We start from the raw sequence: 19,052 nt of genomic DNA, 5'->3' as shown, positions 1-19,052 counted from the left end.
GTTCATTTCCTTTAGCACAGAAACCTTTTTCAAGTCTACTACATACTTTAAAAACAAGAAAAATATTTATTTGACCTTGCATTCCTCCATCTAGATATAATCCTTTTTCTCCTTCTATTCATGAGAACTCTTCTGAAAATGAATATTCTATTTTCACTGTTTCTTTATATATATAAAGAAATATATATTTAAATATATATATGAAGAGAGAGACAGACGGACAGACAGGTTCTTGCTATGTTGCCCAGGCTGGTCGCAAACTCTCCTGGGCTCAAGCAATCCTCCCAACTTGGCCTCCAAAAGTGCTGGGGTTACAGGTGTGAACCACCGCACCTGGCCTATATTCACTATTTCTGTTTGATCAATTTTCAACCTACCTCAATCAGGTTTCTCTGTCCCCTCTCTACTGAAACTACTCTAGCCAAAGTCACAGGTGGCTTCCACACTACCAATTCATAACACTTTTCTTTTATTATTGAATTTCTCAGTTGCATTTTACAGAATTGGACCATTCATTTCTTCCTAAAACTTTTGGTACACGATTTTCTACTGGTCTTCCACAAATTGCTTTCTGATTGCTCCTTTCAGTCTCTCAAATTCTCCTTTTCTACTTTTACCTTTAAATATGGGGGCTCTCAGGGTTCTGTCCTTGGTATCTATTTCCATGGGCATTCCTTGAGTGATGTCATCTATCTCAGAGCTTCAAGAGCCTACAAACATTACTTTAGAATATTTTCATCACTGGTCTTCCCAGATATCTTACTGCCTAACTGGAACATGTTTGCTAACATATTCCACAGGATTATATACCTCAGCTGGTCCATAACTGAACTCATCTTCCCACCAAAGCACAATTATTCTGTGCTAATTGATACAAATTACTTCTTATATATTTGTTAATATCATCTGCCATCTGCTCAACCCAACCAAGCTCAAACTCTTCAAGGGTTAACCAGTCTTCTCTCTCTATCTCACCTCATAATCCATCATCAGACCCCTACCACTTTACTTTTAATGTATTTCTCCAATCTATCTCATCCTGTCTATCCCAACCACAATTGCCTTAGTTTGAGCCTATGTTAATTCTAGGACTTGGCAACTGCAACAATCCACTCTAAAGTGTAACTCTGACCTTACATCTCTCATAAAACTTTTATGTTCCTAAGTGCTAAAAGCAGTATTTCTTGTGTTAGAGTTACTTGTGGATGCTTGTAAACATGTATATTCCTGGGTCAATCTGCATTTTTACATATTTTTCAACTTATTCTGATGCAATGTAAAGCTGGAGCACAGGCTGAAGTTTAAGTTTAAATTTCTTACCAAGGCATAAAATGTCTCCCAGGTCTTGGCTCTTGCCTATTTATTTCTCTAATCTAGCAATTCCCTTTTTCTTCCACCACATGCTTTATTATCTAGAGTACTGAATTCATCTACACTTATCCAAGTGTCATTAACTTCCATGCTTTTGCTCTTTCTTCACTTTACCAAGTCTTATGTAACCTATTGAATATTATGCTTTTTTTATATCAAGCAGGTACTAACCTTTAACTCTTATTAACCAAAGACGGGGCTTCTTGCTGTAGTATCATAAAATAAAAAATAAAAAAAATCAGGTCTTTTTCCCCAGTTCCTGACACAGAGCTCATAAAACCCTTGGAATTTCCTGAGTGATAAGAGTGATAGTAGCATCTTTGGTTCTAAGGAAGTGACTCTTGGTTGGTCCCTAGAAGTGACTGTTGGTTGGTCCCTAGATAGCTTTAGGATGGGAGCTAGTCACCACAAACACCAATTCTTGATTAGAAGCTTGGAAGTTTCAGCTCCACTATCTAACCAAGGAAGGAGTGGAGATAGAATCAGTTGCAGTGGGAGGTGACTGAATCACGGAGGTGGGTTTTTCCCGTGCTGTTCTCTTGATAGTAAGTCTCACGAGAGCTGATGGTTTCATAAAGGGGAGTTTCCTGCACATGCTCTCTTGCCTGCCCCCATGTAAGATGTCCCTCTGCTGTTCCTTCTTCTTCCACCATGATTGTGAGACCTCCACAGCCATGTGGAACTGTGAGTCTATTAAAACTCTTTCCTTTATAAATTACCCTTGAGTATGTTTTTAGTAGCAATGCGAGAACAAACTAATACAGTAAATTGGTACCAGGTATTGGGACACTGCTATAAAGATACCTGAAAATGTGAAAGCAACTTTGGAACTGAGTAACAGGCAGAGGTTGGAACAGTTTGGAGGACCCAAAAGAAGACAGGAAAATGTGGAACTTCCTAGAGACTTGGAGGGCTCAGAAGACAGAAAAATGTGGGAAAGTTTGTAACTTCATAGAGACTTGTTGAATGGCTTTGACCAAAATGCTGATAGTGATAAGACAATAAGGTCCAGGCTGAGGTATTCTCAGATGGAGATGAGGAACTTGGGAACTGGGGCAAAGGTGACTCTTGCTATGTTTTAGCAAAGAGACTGGTGGCATTTTGCTCCTGCCCTAAAGGTATGTGGAACTTTGAACTTGAGAGAGGTGATTCAGGGTATCTGGTGGAAGAAATTTCTAGGTGGCAAAGTGTTCAAGAAGAAGCAGAGCACAAAAGTTTAGAAAATTTGCAGCCTGATGATGTAATAGAAAACCCATTTTGGGGGGAGAAATTCAAGCCTGCTACAGAAAGTTGCATAAGTAACAAGGAGCTGAATGTTAATCACCAATTATAGTACTCCTTTGACCTCTATTACACAGTTCTGAAGACATTTTACCAAGAGTATATAGTATCTTTAAGTGCTAAAGCTGGACAGGACCTTAGAGATTAAAGATTTTTTTTTCTCAGATAAGAAAACCAGACTAGAGAGATGAAAAGATTCACCAGAGCCAGAGTTAAGTGGTAGCAAAGCCAGATGAATGACTTTCCTTTCCAGCCAATGTAATTTCTTCAACATCATGCAGCTTATACTACTTTGGGGCCACCTATTTTACTTAATAATATCCCTATAGAGGATATTTTGTTAACAATACCTGGGATCATCCAGGCACGATGGCTCACGCCTGTAATCCCAGCACTTTGGGAGGATGAGGCGGGTGGATCATGAGGTCAGGAGTTCAAGATCAGCCTGGCCAAGATGTTGAAACCCCATCTCTGCTAAAAATACAAAATAATTAGCCAGGCATGGCGGCAGGTGCCTGCAATCTCAGCTACTGGGGAGGCTGAGGCAGGAGCATCTCTGAACTCAAGGGGTGGAGGTTGCAGTGAGCCATGATTGCACCACTGCACTCCAGTCTGGGCGACAGAGTGAGACTCCATTTAAAGAAAAAAAAAATACCTGGGATCAGCAATTAATTAGTGTTATAAAAGCAAGCTATTAGCATAAAACACAATTAAAAAAAACTTGGAGAAGGCATGGAAAGTTTTGTACATCTTAGATATTGTAATTATAAAATTATTTCATGATTAATAGAGGATAAACTTGAGCTAAAGCTCAGGAATAAACAAAAACAAAACAGAGTACTTTAGGTGTATTTCCTAGGTCCTATTTCCTAGACCCACCAAAAATAACATGGAATTCAAAACTGATGTTTAAGACAAAGAAGAATAAGACAGGCCAATCTTTGGTATGTGCTGTTAAGACAATGGGCTCTGAAGTTGGATTGCCTGGGTTCTAATCTGTCCTACCCCTTATGTGTGCCTCAATTTCCTCATCTGTAAAATGGGGATGGTAATAGTATACATCTTCAGAGGGTAGTTGCCAGGACTCAATCAGATCATATCAGTAAAGAGCTCAGAACAGTGCCTGGTATAGAGTAAGCCAATGTTGGTTGTTCTTACCTCTTTCTCTTTGAAGAGAAGAAACCTCTGGTCATCAAAGCACAGGGAATAGACCTACTTTTAAATGGTCTTCTGCAGTTCAGGTTAGGAAATACTATTATTAAATGCTAATTTTAGAAAAGAAATAAGTGCTTTCAGCCTCTTTTTAATGTAATTTAATGTAAAGGAAACATTTCCTTATCTTTTATAAAAAATAAGATGACCTTACAAAACACAGTATCATTTTTACAGATTAGTATTATGTGAAGATCATGAAAGAAACTATGCTGAGGCCAGGTGTGGTGACTCATGACTGCAATCCCAGCATTTTGAGAGGTCAAGACAAGAGGATCACTTAAGCCCAGGAGTTTGAGACAAAATATCCTCTATAGGGGTATTATTAAGTAAAATAGGTGGCCCCAAAGTAGTGGACAATGTAGTGAGACCCCATTTTTACAAAAAAATTTAAAAATTAACCAGGCATAGTTGCTCATGCCTGTAGTCCCAGCTACTCAGGAGGCTGAGCCCAGGAGGTCGAGGCTGCAGTGAGCCGTGATCAATGCCACTGTGTTCCGGCCTTGGGGACTGAGTAAGACCCTGTAAGAGAAAAACCATAAAACTGTCAGAAGAGTCTGACCAAGGTGGCTTACTCCTGTAATCCCAGCACTTTGAGAGGCCAAGGCAGGCGGATCATTTGAGGTCAGTAGTTCGAGACCAGCCTGGCCAACATGGTAAAACGCCATCTCTACTAAAATACAAAAATTAGCTGGGCATAGTGACACATGCCTGTAATCCTAGCTACTCAGGAGGCTGAGGCAGAAGAATTGCTTAAACCTGGGAGGCGGAGGTGGCAGGGAGCTGAGAGATCGTACCACTGCACTCCAGCCTGGATGACAAGAGAGAGACTGTCTCAAAACAAACAAACATATGAGTAAAGAAGAAGAGAACATAGAGGTAAATCTTCATGATGTAGGATTTGCCAAAGAATTCTTAGATATGACAACAAAAGCATGAACAACAACAAAAAAATAGGTACACTGAACTTCATCAAATTTAAAGCTTTTGTGCTTCAAAGGACAGCATAAAGAAAGTAAAAAGACAATCCACAGAATGGGATAAATAAAATATTTTCAAATCACATGTCTGACATGGGACTTATATCTGGAATATATAAAGAACTCTTACAACTCAATAATAAAAAGACAAAAGCCTAATTTAAAAATCAGCAAAGGGGCCGGGTGCGGTGGCTCACGCCTGTAATCCCAGCACTTTGGGAGGCCGAGGCGGGTGGATCACAAGGTCAAGAGATCGAGACCACTCTGGTCAACATGGAGAAACCCCATCTCTACTAAAAATACAAAAAATTAGCTGGGCATGATGGCGCATGCCTGTAATCCCAGCTACTTGGGAGGCTGAGGCAAGAGAATTGCCTGAACCCAGGAGGCTGAGGTTGCTGTGAGCCGAGATCGCGCCATTGCACTCCAGCCTGGGTAACAAGTGCGAAACTCCGTCTCAAAAATAAATAAATAAATAAATAAATAAATAAATAAATAAATAAATAAATAAATAAAAATCAGCAAAGGCCAGCCTGGGCAACACAGTGAGGCCCCATCTCTACCAAAAAAAAAAAATCAGCCAGGTATGAGATCAGACACCAGTACTGAGGCAGGAGGATGGCTTGAGCCCTGGAGTGTCAGGTTGCAGTGAGCTGCGGTTGTTTCACTACACCCCAGCTGGGCAACACAGCAAGACCCTCGGTCTCTAAAAAATTCTTAAAATTAAAAAAAAAAAATGGGCAAAGGATCTGAATAGATATTTCTCATGTGAGGAAGATATACAAGTGGCCAGTAAGCACATGAAAAGATGTTCAACATCATTAGCCATCAGGTAAATGCAAACGCAAACTGCAATGAGATAATACTTCACATTCATAAGAATGGCAAGAATCAGAAGTCAGGTAACAACAAGTATTGATGAGGATGTGGAGCAATCAGAGCCCTCATATACTGCTGGTGGGAATGTAAAATGGTGCAGCTGCTTTGGAAAACAATCTGACAGTTCTCCAATCAACATAGTTATCATATGCTCTAGCAATCCCACTCCTAGGTACATACCCAAGAGAAATGAAAACATATGTCCATACAGAAATTTGTACACAGATGTGTACAGCATCATTGATAATAGCCAAAAGATGGAAACAACCTAAATGTCTTCAGTGGATGAAAGGATAAAACACTATTATTATTTGGCCATAAAAAGGAATGAAGTGCTAACACAGGCTATGGCATAGATAAGCCTTGAAAACATATGCTAACTGAAAGAAGCCAATCACAAAGACCACATATGATCCCATTCATAGGCAAGTCTAGAATAGGTAATTTATATAGAGATAGAGATTAGTGTTTGTTTAGGACTGGGCAGAAGTTTGGGGGAGATAGAGTGGTTATAGATAAAGGGGTTTCTTTCTGAGGTGATGAAAATATTCAAAAATTGATTGTGATGATGGGTGCATATATCTGTGAATATACCAAAACCAGTGTTTTCACTGTATAGTATTTGAATTATATTTCACTAAAGCTGTTAAAAAATAAGAAGTCTAAAAAAATCTTTAAAAGATCATCTTCTGAGAAGCACCTGGACATATACTCCTCTGATATAGGTTCTAACTATGGACACTTTTGCTATTGTCAGTGTAAGGACCAGCCTGGATCAGGCCTAATCATAGGCTGGAATCCCTGCACCAGTACTTTTCATATGTTAGTGCTTACCAGAATCACCCAAGAGCCTGTTAAAAACACACAATCCTAACTATATCAACAGAAATTGAGTGGGACAGAGATGAAACCCACATATCTGCTCTGCTTAAGTTCCCACATCAATCTAGTACAGGCAATTAGCAACCACATTTAATACAAATATTTCTCTGCAATGTTATCTAGACAAAACCAACCAGATTTAGCCTTCACTTCTAAATAAATTCTTTTTTTTGAAGCAATGAAAGAATGAAACAACAAAAGCACAGATTTATTGAAATGAAAGTACACTCCACAGAGTGAAAGCAGGCTTGAGTAAGCAGCTCAAGAGCCCTAAATAAATTCTAAATTCTAAAATGTTGAACATTATGTCCTAGTAATAAAAAAAGAAAACAAAATAGCCTTCAAACTTCTGACTTGTGAAGAGCAGACCAAAGGTAAGTGCAGAATGTCCAGACTTCTCATTTAACCATAAGGGCTATTCAATTATAGACAAAAGAAACATAATTAGCTAAAATTACAGAGCAGAACTGTATCATTATATAGTGACCCACTATAAATCAAAAGTCTACCAACAGACCACACCATGAATACCTGGTACCACTAAGAATAGTTAATCTTACACATTTTATGGTTATAATTCAGAATCTTATGTTCTGACCAGCCCATTAACTTTATAGATTCTAGTTAAAATCCATCTTCAAACTGAAGAGATTTTGTATGAACAATATATAGCTGAAGATATCTACCACTAAGAAGTTTTATAAAATTAGGAAAATGGCTTTTAGAATTTAAAAAGTACACAAATGAAGTAACAGTAAACTTTTCTTTTCTTTCTTTTTTTTTTTTTTTTAAAGAGATAAGGTTGGGCTGGGCGCAGTGGCTCACACCTATAATCCCAGCACTTTGGGAGGCCGAGGTGGGTGGATCACGAGGTCAAGAGATCGAGACCATCCTGGTCAACAAGGTGAAACCCCGTCTCTACTAAAAATACAAAAATTAGCTGGGCACGGTGGCGCGTGCCTATAGTCCCAGCTACTCGGGAGGCTGAGGTAGGAGAACTGCTTGAACTCAGGGGGTGGAGGTTGCAGTCAGCCGAGACTGCGCCATTGCACTCCGGCCTGGGTAACAAGAGCGAAACTCCATCTCAAAAAAAAAAAAGAGAGATAAGGTCTTGTTCTGTTGCCCAAGTTGGCCTTGACCTCCTTGGGCTCCAACAATCCTCCTGCCTTAGTCTCCCAAGTAGCTAGGGACTACAGACCTACAGAATGTGCCACAGCACCTAGCAAATAGCAGACATTTTAAATAGTAAATACATATAAATTTAAAACATCTAAAAGTTTCCAAAGCAGCCCCTACCCCCACCTCACCTATAAAAGGAATTCTAAGTACAGAAAAGATACCCCAAAATTTGTAAACTGCTTCCCTGGTGTAGATGAAGGTGGTGTTTTTAGACTTTCAGGTTATTTACTCTTAATTCCTGAAAAGTCTGGTTTTCTAGTTGGAAACAGATATGAAGCAGTAAAGTAAAAGTAAAAGTAAAGAGCTGCTACAGGAAGGCACAATGGCAGTACAGAATGTGAACAGCCACCACTGAAAATGAAGAGGAAGATTCAGTAAAGCTATACAAAGTAGATCCAAGTTGGTCTGAAGTTTGTGGGTCACTGTTAAGCTTATTAACATTGTCTCCCCCAATGACCATGACTGACTAGCTTAAAAATTTTTTTGTAAATTAAAATAAAATAAAAAGTAGACCTAAACATGAAAACAAAAAACATAACAATTCTACTAGGAAAAGAAGTTCCTAAGGGCATTTCTGTACTAGAGCTCAATGAATACTATTCAACCTTTCAAATCTCTCTGCCCTCTGGAACCTCTCCCCTCCCATTTTCTCCACAATCTTTCTCCATGAATCACTCCCTCTTCCTGTACCCGTTTCTTTCCTAATGATCCTTCCCCTCAGCAGAAAAATACTCTAAAGTATCTTCCAAATAACCCAAAACAGCCCTTCTCTCACCTTAAGTTTCCCTCTAGCTACTTCTCCTTTCCTTCTGAGACAAGGTTTTAAAAGAAGTCTCTACTTGCTACCTTCCTTTCCTTACCACTCATTTACCTTCTAACCTGCTGCTACTGGTCTTCTAACCACCCACTCCACTAAAGCTGATCTTACAAAAATCACTAATATCCTCCTAATTGCCAAAGTCAATGGAGTTTCTACTCTTCCTTCTCTTGACCTTCCCAATATATCTGACCCAACAGTGCACACTTCCTTCCTGAAACTCCCTCTTTGCTTAGAGTCTGTGATGCTACACTCACCTGAATTTCATCCCAACTAGAGTATCTAGTCCTGGAATGTCAATGTCAATGGAATTTAGGCCAAAAAAAAGGTGGGGGAGAATTGCTATAGGCTGAATGCATCCCCCTAAAATTCATATGCTGAAACTTAATCACTAACATGATAGTATTAAGAGGTGGGGCCTTCAAGAAGTGATTAAGTCAGAGGCCAGAGCCCTCATGAATGTAATTAATGGCCTTATACAAGAAGTGCCAGATAGCCGGGTGTGGTGGCTCACTCCTGAAATCCCAGCACTTTGGGAGGCCAAGGCAGGCAGATCATCTGAGGTTGGGAGTTTGAGACCCAGATTGACCAACATGGAGAAACCCCCTCTCTGCTAAAAATACAAAACTAGCCAGGCATGGTGGCACATGCCTATAATCCCAATTACTCAGGAGGCTGAGGCAGGAGAATTGCTTGAACCTGGGAGGCGGAGGTTGCAGTGAGCCAAGGCTGCACCACTGCACTCCAGCCCGGGCAATGAGAGCAAAACTCCATCTCAAAAAAAAAGGAAGTGCCAGATAACTGTTCACCCTTTTTTCCCTTTTGCTATTTGAGGACACCTCATTTGTTCCTTCTGCTACATGAGGATGTAACAAGAAGGCTTTCACCAGACACCAAATCTGCTGGCACCTTGTCTTGGACTTCCCAGCCTCCAGAACTGTGAGAAATAAATTTCCATTATTTCTAAATTATCCATTCTGTGGTATTTTGTTATAGCAGGAATGAGACTGTGACAAGAGTTCATGATCAAATAGTTCTGGGAACTGTAGTATTAAAGTTAAGTATTTTTCTTTACTACAGATTTCTCAGATCTTCAGTATACTGAGGTGTATTGTGACTCTACAAGATGCGGTTCACAGAACCCTTCCATTCCTTTTAAAGAACTATCTTGCATGACAAATTGAGTTGGGAGACACATTTTGAGTTAACATTGTTCTTGATGTTCTTTTTCGGTCTTATTTTGCAGTATTTTCCTTCATTAGCCTCCCAAATGTCCCATTCCCCAAAAGTCCATCTTTAGGCCTCTCCCATTTCATACCTTAGCCACCTTTTAGTTCTCCCACTTGTCTCATGTTACATTCTCCATAAGTGATCTCATTCATATCCTCATGGCTTCAATACAGCTTTAGAGACTACAAGTGACTCTGCTACTTACTAACTGTGTAATCTTGGATTGGTTTCTTAATCTATAAAATGAGAATAATAATAATTCATAAGTACTAAATGACATATATAAAGTTTCTGCCACAGAACCTGATGTATTTAAGCAAAGTCTCAATAAATGGTCACTATCATTTTTTTCTTTCTCCAGCCTCGATCTCCTTGCTGAGTAACACATGTATCTATTCATCTTGGGACTTTCCTTTGTTTGTTTTATATATAGTCATCTCTTGGTATCCACCGGGGATTGATTCCAGGACCCCTACAGAAACCAAAATCCACAGATGCCCAAGTCCCTGTTATAACATGGCATACTGTTTGCATATAAGCTATGTGCATACTCCCATATACTTTAAATCATCTTTAGATTACTTGGAATACCTACTAATTGCTGTTATACTATTTTTTTTTTTTTTGAGACAGAGTTTCGATCTTGTTGCCCAGACTGGAGTGCAATGGCATGATCATGGCTCACGGCAACCTCTGCCTCCCAGGTTCAAGTGATTCTCCTGCTTCAGACTCCCAAGTAGCTGGGATTACAGGCATACACCACCATGCCCGGCTAATTTTTCATTTTTAGTAGAGACAGGGTTTCTCCATGTTGGTCAGGCTGGTCTCGAATTCTCGACCTCAGGTGATCGGCCTGCCTCGGACTCCCAAAGTGCTGGGATTAGAGGCGTGAGCCACTGTGCCCAGTCACTATTTTTTATTACAATATTATTATTTTTATTGGGGTTTTTCCAGATATTTTCAATCCAGAGTTGGTTGAATCTGCAGATGCAGAACTTCCAGATACAAAGGGGTGATTATTTTCCTCAAACTCAAGATGTTCACCACCCACTCCCACCACTTAAACTGGTCCTAGTATTCTTTATCTCAGGGTATGGGAACCACTATCCACCCAGATGCCTAAATTCGTAACTCTGAAGCCATATTCTAGACCCTTCCTTCTCAATTACCATCCTTCCCACTTCCCCTAATTAAGCAACTAAGAATATCCAGCTCTGCTCCCCACCTCCCTACCCCGCACCCTTCAATACAGCTTCAGATGTGCAAATCTTCAATATTCTTCATGGTTTTCAGGACAAATCTTCAATATTCCTCATGGTTTTCAGGACAAAATTCAAACTGGTATCACATAAGGCTCTTCGTGATCTAGGCTCTTTAACCTCATCTCCTATAATGCCCCTACTCTGACATACACTCTCCACTCCAACCACAAAAAAATCATATGTATTTCTACAAATGGCCATACTGTCATGTTTTTGTACATTCTATTCTTCTATCTGTATGGTCCATTTAATCCCACTCCCACCCACCTTATTGCTGGCTAGTTCCCACTGATCTTTTTCATGAGTTTAATTACATGATATTCTAATCCTATCCTTTAAATTTTCTATGTATTATATGTAATAAGCACCCTATACATTTAAATATTCATACTCAACCTATTTAATATTACAAAATACAAGCAATTCATCCACTACACTTAGGTAAAATTATAAACTCCAGAACTGTCTTATTTTAGTAAGGAATATAATTAAATGAGATTAACAGTTCTTCACTGACATCTATTTATTACCTATTTATCATATTCCAGATACTAAAGTGGTTTCAAAAATAACAAGAAGGGTTCCTGACTTCAATCTAATGGGATAGGGTGACAAAATATTAATATAATGTCATAAAGATATATACGTATGTGTATATATTTATTTATATAATTTCTTTTTTTTAAAGATGGGGTTTCACCGTGATGGCCAGGCTGGTCTTGAACTTCTAACCTCAGGTGATCCACCCACCTTGGCTTCCCAAAGTGCTAGGATTACAGGTGTGAGCCACTGCGCCCAGCCATATTTATTTAATTTCAATGAGAACAAAGAGGAATAAATAATTCACATATGTTAAGTAGTTACAAAAGAATTAGAACAAACTCTAAATAAAATGTTTTCTCCCTCAGTAAGATGACATTTTTTACTTAGAATTAGATTAAAACTCAGTCAATATCAAGATAAGTTCCTATTTCTAAACAAAGTAACAAGTTTTTGTATTTCTCTGTTGCAAAGCCTCACAGTATAACAGAATGTAGATATGCTTTTAAGTAAAAATTCTAAGTAGTCAAAAAGGCAAACATTAGAATTTTCAGGAAAATCCAGCAATATATGCTCATGAATACACTATAGGTTTGGTGAGTCTAACCATTCCAATTCACAGATGTTCTTTGACCCCTGATTAACAAGAAATGGTTCTTCCTCTAAACTGCTACACAAGAGAGAAATGAACTTTAATCTTACTAATTTGTCCCAATGTGTTGAGGTCCCTCCCTCCGTCCCTCCCTTCCTTGTTAAGAGACAGTGTCTTGCTGTATCACCTAGGCTGGAATGCAATGGCATGTGATCATAGCTCAATGCAGCCTCAAACTCCTGGGCTCAAGTGTTCCTCCCACCTCAGCCTCCCAAGTAGCTAAGACTATAGGCACATACCACCATGCTTGGCTAATTTTTATTTTTATTTTTGTAGAGACAGAGTCTCCTATCAGTGGCATGAGCCACTGCGCCCAGCAGGGCTCTTTGTTTTTACAGCAGCTTGGCCTATTCCTTAACCAACAAGGTAGAAATGGCAATGAATATACACTACTTTCTGAAAGATATGATACATGAAACTTAAAAATCAATTTCCAAAATTCACATTTAATATGCTGTAAGGTCTCTGCTCAGTTGCAAAGTAAAATACAAACTCATATGGATGCATAAAAGTAGCCTTTGTTATGAGTGTGCCACAACTACTTTAAAACAGCAACCCCTGTGAATGTGCGCCTTAGATTGTTTTCTAGAATCCCCATCCCTATGGTACCTATCTTCACCAGTCTGCCCATCCTAGTAAACACTTGTTTTACGGTGAAATGATCACTAGCGCTCCTTTTATTCATTATTATCCTGGTTTAAATAGCAAATTATGAGTTCACCCTATCTATCATCTACTTTCTGCTGCCCTTAAAAAAATCCTCAATAATTTGTCTTTTCATTCTGGAGGTCAGTTTCTATCATTTAACATCTTTAATACCTCTAGGAAAAGAAGTTATCTAGTTTTACCTACTCAGTCTCTGAGAGCAATCAGCTCAACATATTCTTCAATTTTACTATTAATACCTCTTCCCCCCCACCCTCATATTTGTGTGAGAGGACACCCTTGCCTTCTTTAGCCCAGATTTTTCTTTAAAGGAGATTATAGAGGCATCTAGGAGAAGTAGGAAAAAATGAACAAAATCTATATTAATTTTCCATGGTGAATACTTTCTGAGAATATCTAAAGGTAAAAATAGAGAATTCAATTTAAGTCTATAAAATAAACTGGATGAAGTGGCTCATGCCTGTAATACCAACACTTTGAGAAGCCGAGGCAGTTGGATCACTTGAGGTCGGGAGTTCAAGACCAGCCTGGCCAACATGGTGAAACCCTGTCTCTATTAAAAATGTGAAAATTAGCCAGGCGGGGTGGCGGGCACCCGTAGTCTCAGCTACTCAGGAGGCTGAGACAGGAGAATTGCTTGAGCCCAGGAAGTAGAGGCTGCAGTGAGCCAAGATGGTGCCACTGCATTCCAGCCTGGGCAACAGAGCAAGACTCCATCTCAGAAACATATATAAATACATATATGTACATATAGGTATAATAAAATTAAAAATAAATAAGCTAATAAAAGTATTTCTTTTTTGGCCAACACAACAGAATATATATATATATATATATTTTAAACCTCTGCAATTATTAGTTTATTAGTATCATCCAGGACTCAGATGTTCAGTATTCCTCCTGAAATTACATAAACAGATGCAAATGTAAATAATTTAAGTCAAAATTATATAACAAAACAGCACTCCATCACAAAAGTGTGTAAAATTACAAGAACGCTATTTTAAAATACTGGTACTGTAAGAAAACGATAATCTCAAAAACCGCAAAATTGCCAAATTGTTCCCTAAACTGGTAAGCAGATAAACATGACTAATGAATGAATTTGGGTTTTAAAGAAAAATCATCCGAATAAATTGAATAATTCATACTCAGAGGTAAAGTTTGTCTTCTTTCCTCCTATCTACTTGGATTTAAGGGGGCAAACCATAATATAGGAAAATATACCCTATTCTGAATGTGGTATCTTCATTTTAAAAGCTGGCCCAATGAATTAAAAATCTTGTAATGGAAAGTCTCGTTTCCTGAGCAGTCCATATTTAATGGGAAAACACATCTATAGCCAGCATTTTCATAGTCTTCACCGAGACTAACATCAACAAAAAATTTAATATGGCAGTCTTGTATTTTAAGCTCACGCTTTGGGGGATACATTCTCAGGTCTTCTTTAACATGGGAACTGCAAAATATAACTGCCATTACATGGTAATGGGAGTTAAAGAATAGAGTCCTCATGTAAAAGTTAGAACATACTTTTCTATTAGTCCTTCAAGGACAGACTTTCAAAATGTTTGATTCTAATAGTCCCATGCTGTGAGTAGATCAATTACTCTTCAGTTTGTAAATATAAGTGGGCTATGTGAAATTTCTTAACTGATCAAGATTTTGGATTTTTAATTATGGATGAAAACTATCTCAACTTCTTTACCCCCATTATGATATGCAGGGTGTGCAGACAAAAGCTTTTTATTAGCTAACTATATGAAAGGATAAACACTGTAATAATTCATGTGATTCAAAATGGGCAAAAGCAAAAAGACTAGCTTCCCCTCAAGAAGAAAAATTTCAGACCTATGAAAAGGACAACAATACTAATAAAAAAAATTGTATTTACTTAGAAGCATTCAGAATGTCAACAAAACAGCTGCAACTTTTTTTTTTTTTGCAATTACAGAGTGGTATTCAGTTAACAGAACAACAATTATTTCGTATAAACTGCATCAGAGACAACTGAAGATGAAAAAACTACCATCCCTATATATAACTAATTTGTGCTGTGCACCAACAAGAACCTGCTTTAAATTTCCATGCCAATTTACAACCCCCATACTGTACCAGGCAAGGTTAGTGGCTATTGAAAATACCACCAGGACAGGGCTATCTAAAGACACATTCGGTAGTGTGTTAACTATACAAAAAAAGACACTGTACAGTTTAAAAACAAATCTTACACAGCCTTACATTTCAATTTTTTTCTTTAAAGGAGTGAGTTGTGTACAGGGGGGTTAAATGCTTTATAGACAAGAAAACAAAACTGCGCTAGAACCAACTTATTCATCATCATCATCTTCTTCATCTTCATCTTTTTCATCTTCCTCTTCCTCCTCATCCTCTTCATCTTCCTCATCTTCCTCCTCTTCCTTCTTTTTCTTGCTTTTTTCAGCCTTGACAACTCCCTTTTTGGCTGCATCAGGCTTTCCTTTAGCTCGATATGCAGCAATATCCTTTTCATATTTTTCCTTCAGCTTCGCAGCCTTCTTTTCATAATGCTGCTTGTCATCTGCAGCAGTGTTATTCCATATCTCTCCCAGTTTCTTCGCAACATCACCAATGGACAGGCCAGGATGTTCTCCTTTAATTTTTGGGCGATACTCAGAGCAGAACAGGAAAAAGGCCGAAGGAGGCCTCTTGGGTGCATTGGGATCCTTGAACTTCTTTTTTGTCTCCCCTTTAGGAGGAATATAGGTTTTCATTTCCTTCTTATAACGGGCCTTATCCGCCTTTGCCATATCTTCAAATTTTCCTTTCTCTTTAGCAGACATGGTCTTCCACCTCTCTGAGCACTTCTTGGAAAACTCTGAGAAGTTGACTGAAGCATCTGGGTGCTTCTTCTTATGCTCCTCCCGACAAGTTTGCACAAAAAATGCATATGATGACATTTTGCCTCTCGGCTTCTTAGGATCTCCTTTGCCCATGTTTAGTTATTTTTCCTCAGCGAGGCACAGAGTCGCCCAGTGCCCATCCGGCTCTCATTTGCCCCGGCGCTGTCTCTATGGAGCTCAATGTACTGCAATGGCTGTGAGAGCGGGAGCCAGACGCAGCCTCCTCATTCTCTCCACTCTGTAACCCAGAATATATATTTTTAACTGTGTTCTCTTCAAATAGTCATCTTGAGAGAAGTTCTATGATACCCCACAACTTATAGCATTTTCAGAATATCTGCTTTGAAATCGTGTTTAAGCCAGTTCACAATTTATAAAAAGAAAGTCATTTCACTAACTTATAGACAAGCTTATTTTTACTGCCTTTCCTTTACTAAAATTATTAATTTTGTGAATGATTCTCCATGGCTGAGAGCCCCTGCTCTGTTCTACATCTCCCTGATAAATCCCTTAGACTTTTGATGTGCCATCTGCACCAGTTTTGTGTATCAACCATTCCCCCACACTCTGAAAGCAGAAACTGATTATTTCATTCTTTTTTCCTTAGGGGTTGAGACATAAAAGACACTCAATCAAGATGTTTGGGATTGATTAATTAATATTCAGTGACTATGGATACAAATTATTTTTGGCTATTTTCAAAAATCAAATTCACCTTCAAAGGAAGATTTGCTACCCTTGGAAATATTTAAAAGAACTGAAGGCAATGTTAGAAAAAGGAGCTCCAAAGATGCTAAACAAATGTTGTATCATTTGCATAAATACATGGTCAAACATACACCCTCCTGAGACTGAACCAGGAAGAAACTGAATCACTGAATAGACCAATAATGAGTTCTGAAATTGAGGCAGTAATAAATAGCCTACCCACCAAAAAAAGCTCAGGACCAGATGGATTCACAGCTGAATTCTACCAGCGGTACAAAGAAGAGCTGATACTATTCCTACTGAAACTATTCTAAAATACTGAAACTGAAGGACTCCTCGCTAACTCATTCTATGAGGCCAGCATCATCCTGATACCTAAACCTTGCAGAGATATAACAAAAAAAGAAAACTTCAGGCCAATATCCTTGATGAACATTGATGCAAAAATCCTCAATAAAATGCTGGCAAACCAAATCCAGCAGCACAATCAGAAAGCTTATCCACCATGATCAAGTTGGTTTCATCCCTGGGATGCAAGGTTGGTTCAACATAGGCAAATCAGTAAGTGTGACAATCTTAAGCAAAAAGAACAAAGCTGAGACATTACGCTACCCAACTTCAAACTATACTACAAGGCTAGCATAACCAAAAGAGCACAACACTGGTACAAGAACAGACACATAGTCCAATGGAACAGAATAGAGAACTCAGAAATAAGACCACACACCTATAATTGATGGTGGCAGCTGCATCAGTTGGCCTGACATCACTTGTGCAGTGGGGAGGTGTGGCTGGGGCTGTATGCTCCAAGGAGCAGGCAGGAACCCTGCCCTCCTGGGTGGGGCTGCAGCCATCCAAGTAGAGCCTCCCTGTGCTCTTGGGGAGCTGGGAGCAGGCAGGAGCCACACCATACCAACCAGGATGTGCCTGCCCCTACTGCCTGGCTTCTCCCTGCTGTCTGCAACCCCTAAAATCATAGAGCAAAGTCTGGCGGAGCCTGAGTGCCATGAACAGCAGCAGGAGGCAGACAGAGTCCCAGGTGGAAGGAGGTGGATCCCTGTTAAGTTCCCTCCTTCAGGCCAACGAGGGCCTGTGGGCTGGGGGCTGGGCTGCCAGTCCCACAGACCTGAGTGGAAACTGGTACCTTTTCCAGGCCCGCCCATGGGCCAATCTGCACCCACTTCCTCCCCTCTGAGACACATAAAAGCCCCAGAGTCAGCCAGAGCTGAGCAGACAACCGAACAGGATGGCCAACTGCAGAGAGGACCTACCCTCTCTGCTGAGAGTTTCAGAGACCTGCAGAGACCCCCAAATGACCTACCTGCAAAGAGGAACTACCCTCTCCAGGGCCTCCTCTCTGATAACAGATGAACACTCAATGGATGGCCTGCCTGCCTACAGAGGGGAGCTACACGTACAGGTCTCCTCTGAGTGGTTCTGACACTAAATAAAGCTCCTGTTCATCTTCTTCACCCTTCATTTTTCTGCATACCTCATTCTACCTCATTCTTCCTGCATGCAGGACAAGAACTCAGGCAAAGGGAACACTGGCCACAGAGGTGTCCAAAAATTGAAACCCCAAAGATCCCATAACACAACCATCTGAACTTCAACAAACCTGACAAAAACAAGCAATGAGAAAAGGACTTCCTATTTAATAAATGGTGCTGGAAGAACTGGCCAGTCATATGCAGGAAATTGAAATTGGACCCCTTCCTTACATCACATAAAGAAATTAACTTAAGATAGATTAAAGACTTAAATATAAAACCCAAAACTATAAACACCCTAGAAGAAAATCTAGGCAGTAACATTCAGGATATAGGTATGAGCAAAGATTTCATGACGAAAACACCAAAAGCAAGTGCAACCCAAACAAAAACTGATGAATGAGATTTAACTAAAAAGCTTCTGTACGTCAAAATAAACTATAATCAGAGTGAACAGACAACCTATACAATTGGAGAAAAATTTTGCAATCTATCCATCTGATTAATATAACTGTAGTTAATATCCAGAGTCTACAAGAAATTAAAACAAATTTAAAAGAAAAAAAATCCCATTTAAAAAGTGGGCAAAGGACATAAACAGACAATTCTCAAAAGATGACATATATGTGGCCAACAAACATATGAAAAAAAGCTCAACATCACTGATTATTAAAGAAATGCAAATCAAAACCACAATGAGAAGCAATTGGATGCCAGTCAGAATGGCTATTACTAAAACGTCAAAAAACACATGCTGGTGAGGTTGTGGAGAAAAAGGAACGTTTTTACACTGTTGGTGGGAGTACAAATTAGTTCAATCACTGTGGAAGACAGTGTGGCAATTCCTCAAAGACCTAGAGGCAGAAATAAAATTTAAAATAAATAAAATTTAACCCGGCAATCCCATTACTGGGTATATACCCAGAGGAATATGTCATTCTATTATAAAGACACATGGACATGTATGTTGACTGCAGCACTATTCACCGTAACAAAGACATGGAATCCATCTAAACGCCCA

The 19,052-nt window shown here is 39.2% G+C and overlaps 2 protein-coding genes across 10 annotated transcripts in view; both read right to left on the bottom strand.

The window, feature by feature from the left end:
* SSH2 (slingshot protein phosphatase 2) overlaps positions 1-19,052 on the bottom strand; it is a 306,939-nt gene that overhangs the window by 259,280 nt on the left and 28,607 nt on the right. The gene's annotated exons all lie outside the window — the stretch shown is intronic.
* On the bottom strand, positions 13,788-16,050 carry LOC100398111 (high mobility group protein B1). Its single transcript, XM_078373933.1, has one exon. The coding sequence runs from the start codon at positions 15,924-15,926 to the stop codon at positions 15,282-15,284; it is 645 nt and encodes a 214-aa protein (XP_078230059.1). The 5' UTR covers positions 15,927-16,050; the 3' UTR covers positions 13,788-15,281.

This window comes from Callithrix jacchus, chromosome 5, assembly GCF_049354715.1.
Source record: "Callithrix jacchus isolate 240 chromosome 5, calJac240_pri, whole genome shotgun sequence".
Taxonomy (NCBI): domain Eukaryota; kingdom Metazoa; phylum Chordata; class Mammalia; order Primates; family Cebidae; genus Callithrix; species Callithrix jacchus.
This window is presented reverse-complemented; position numbering and strand designations above follow the sequence as displayed.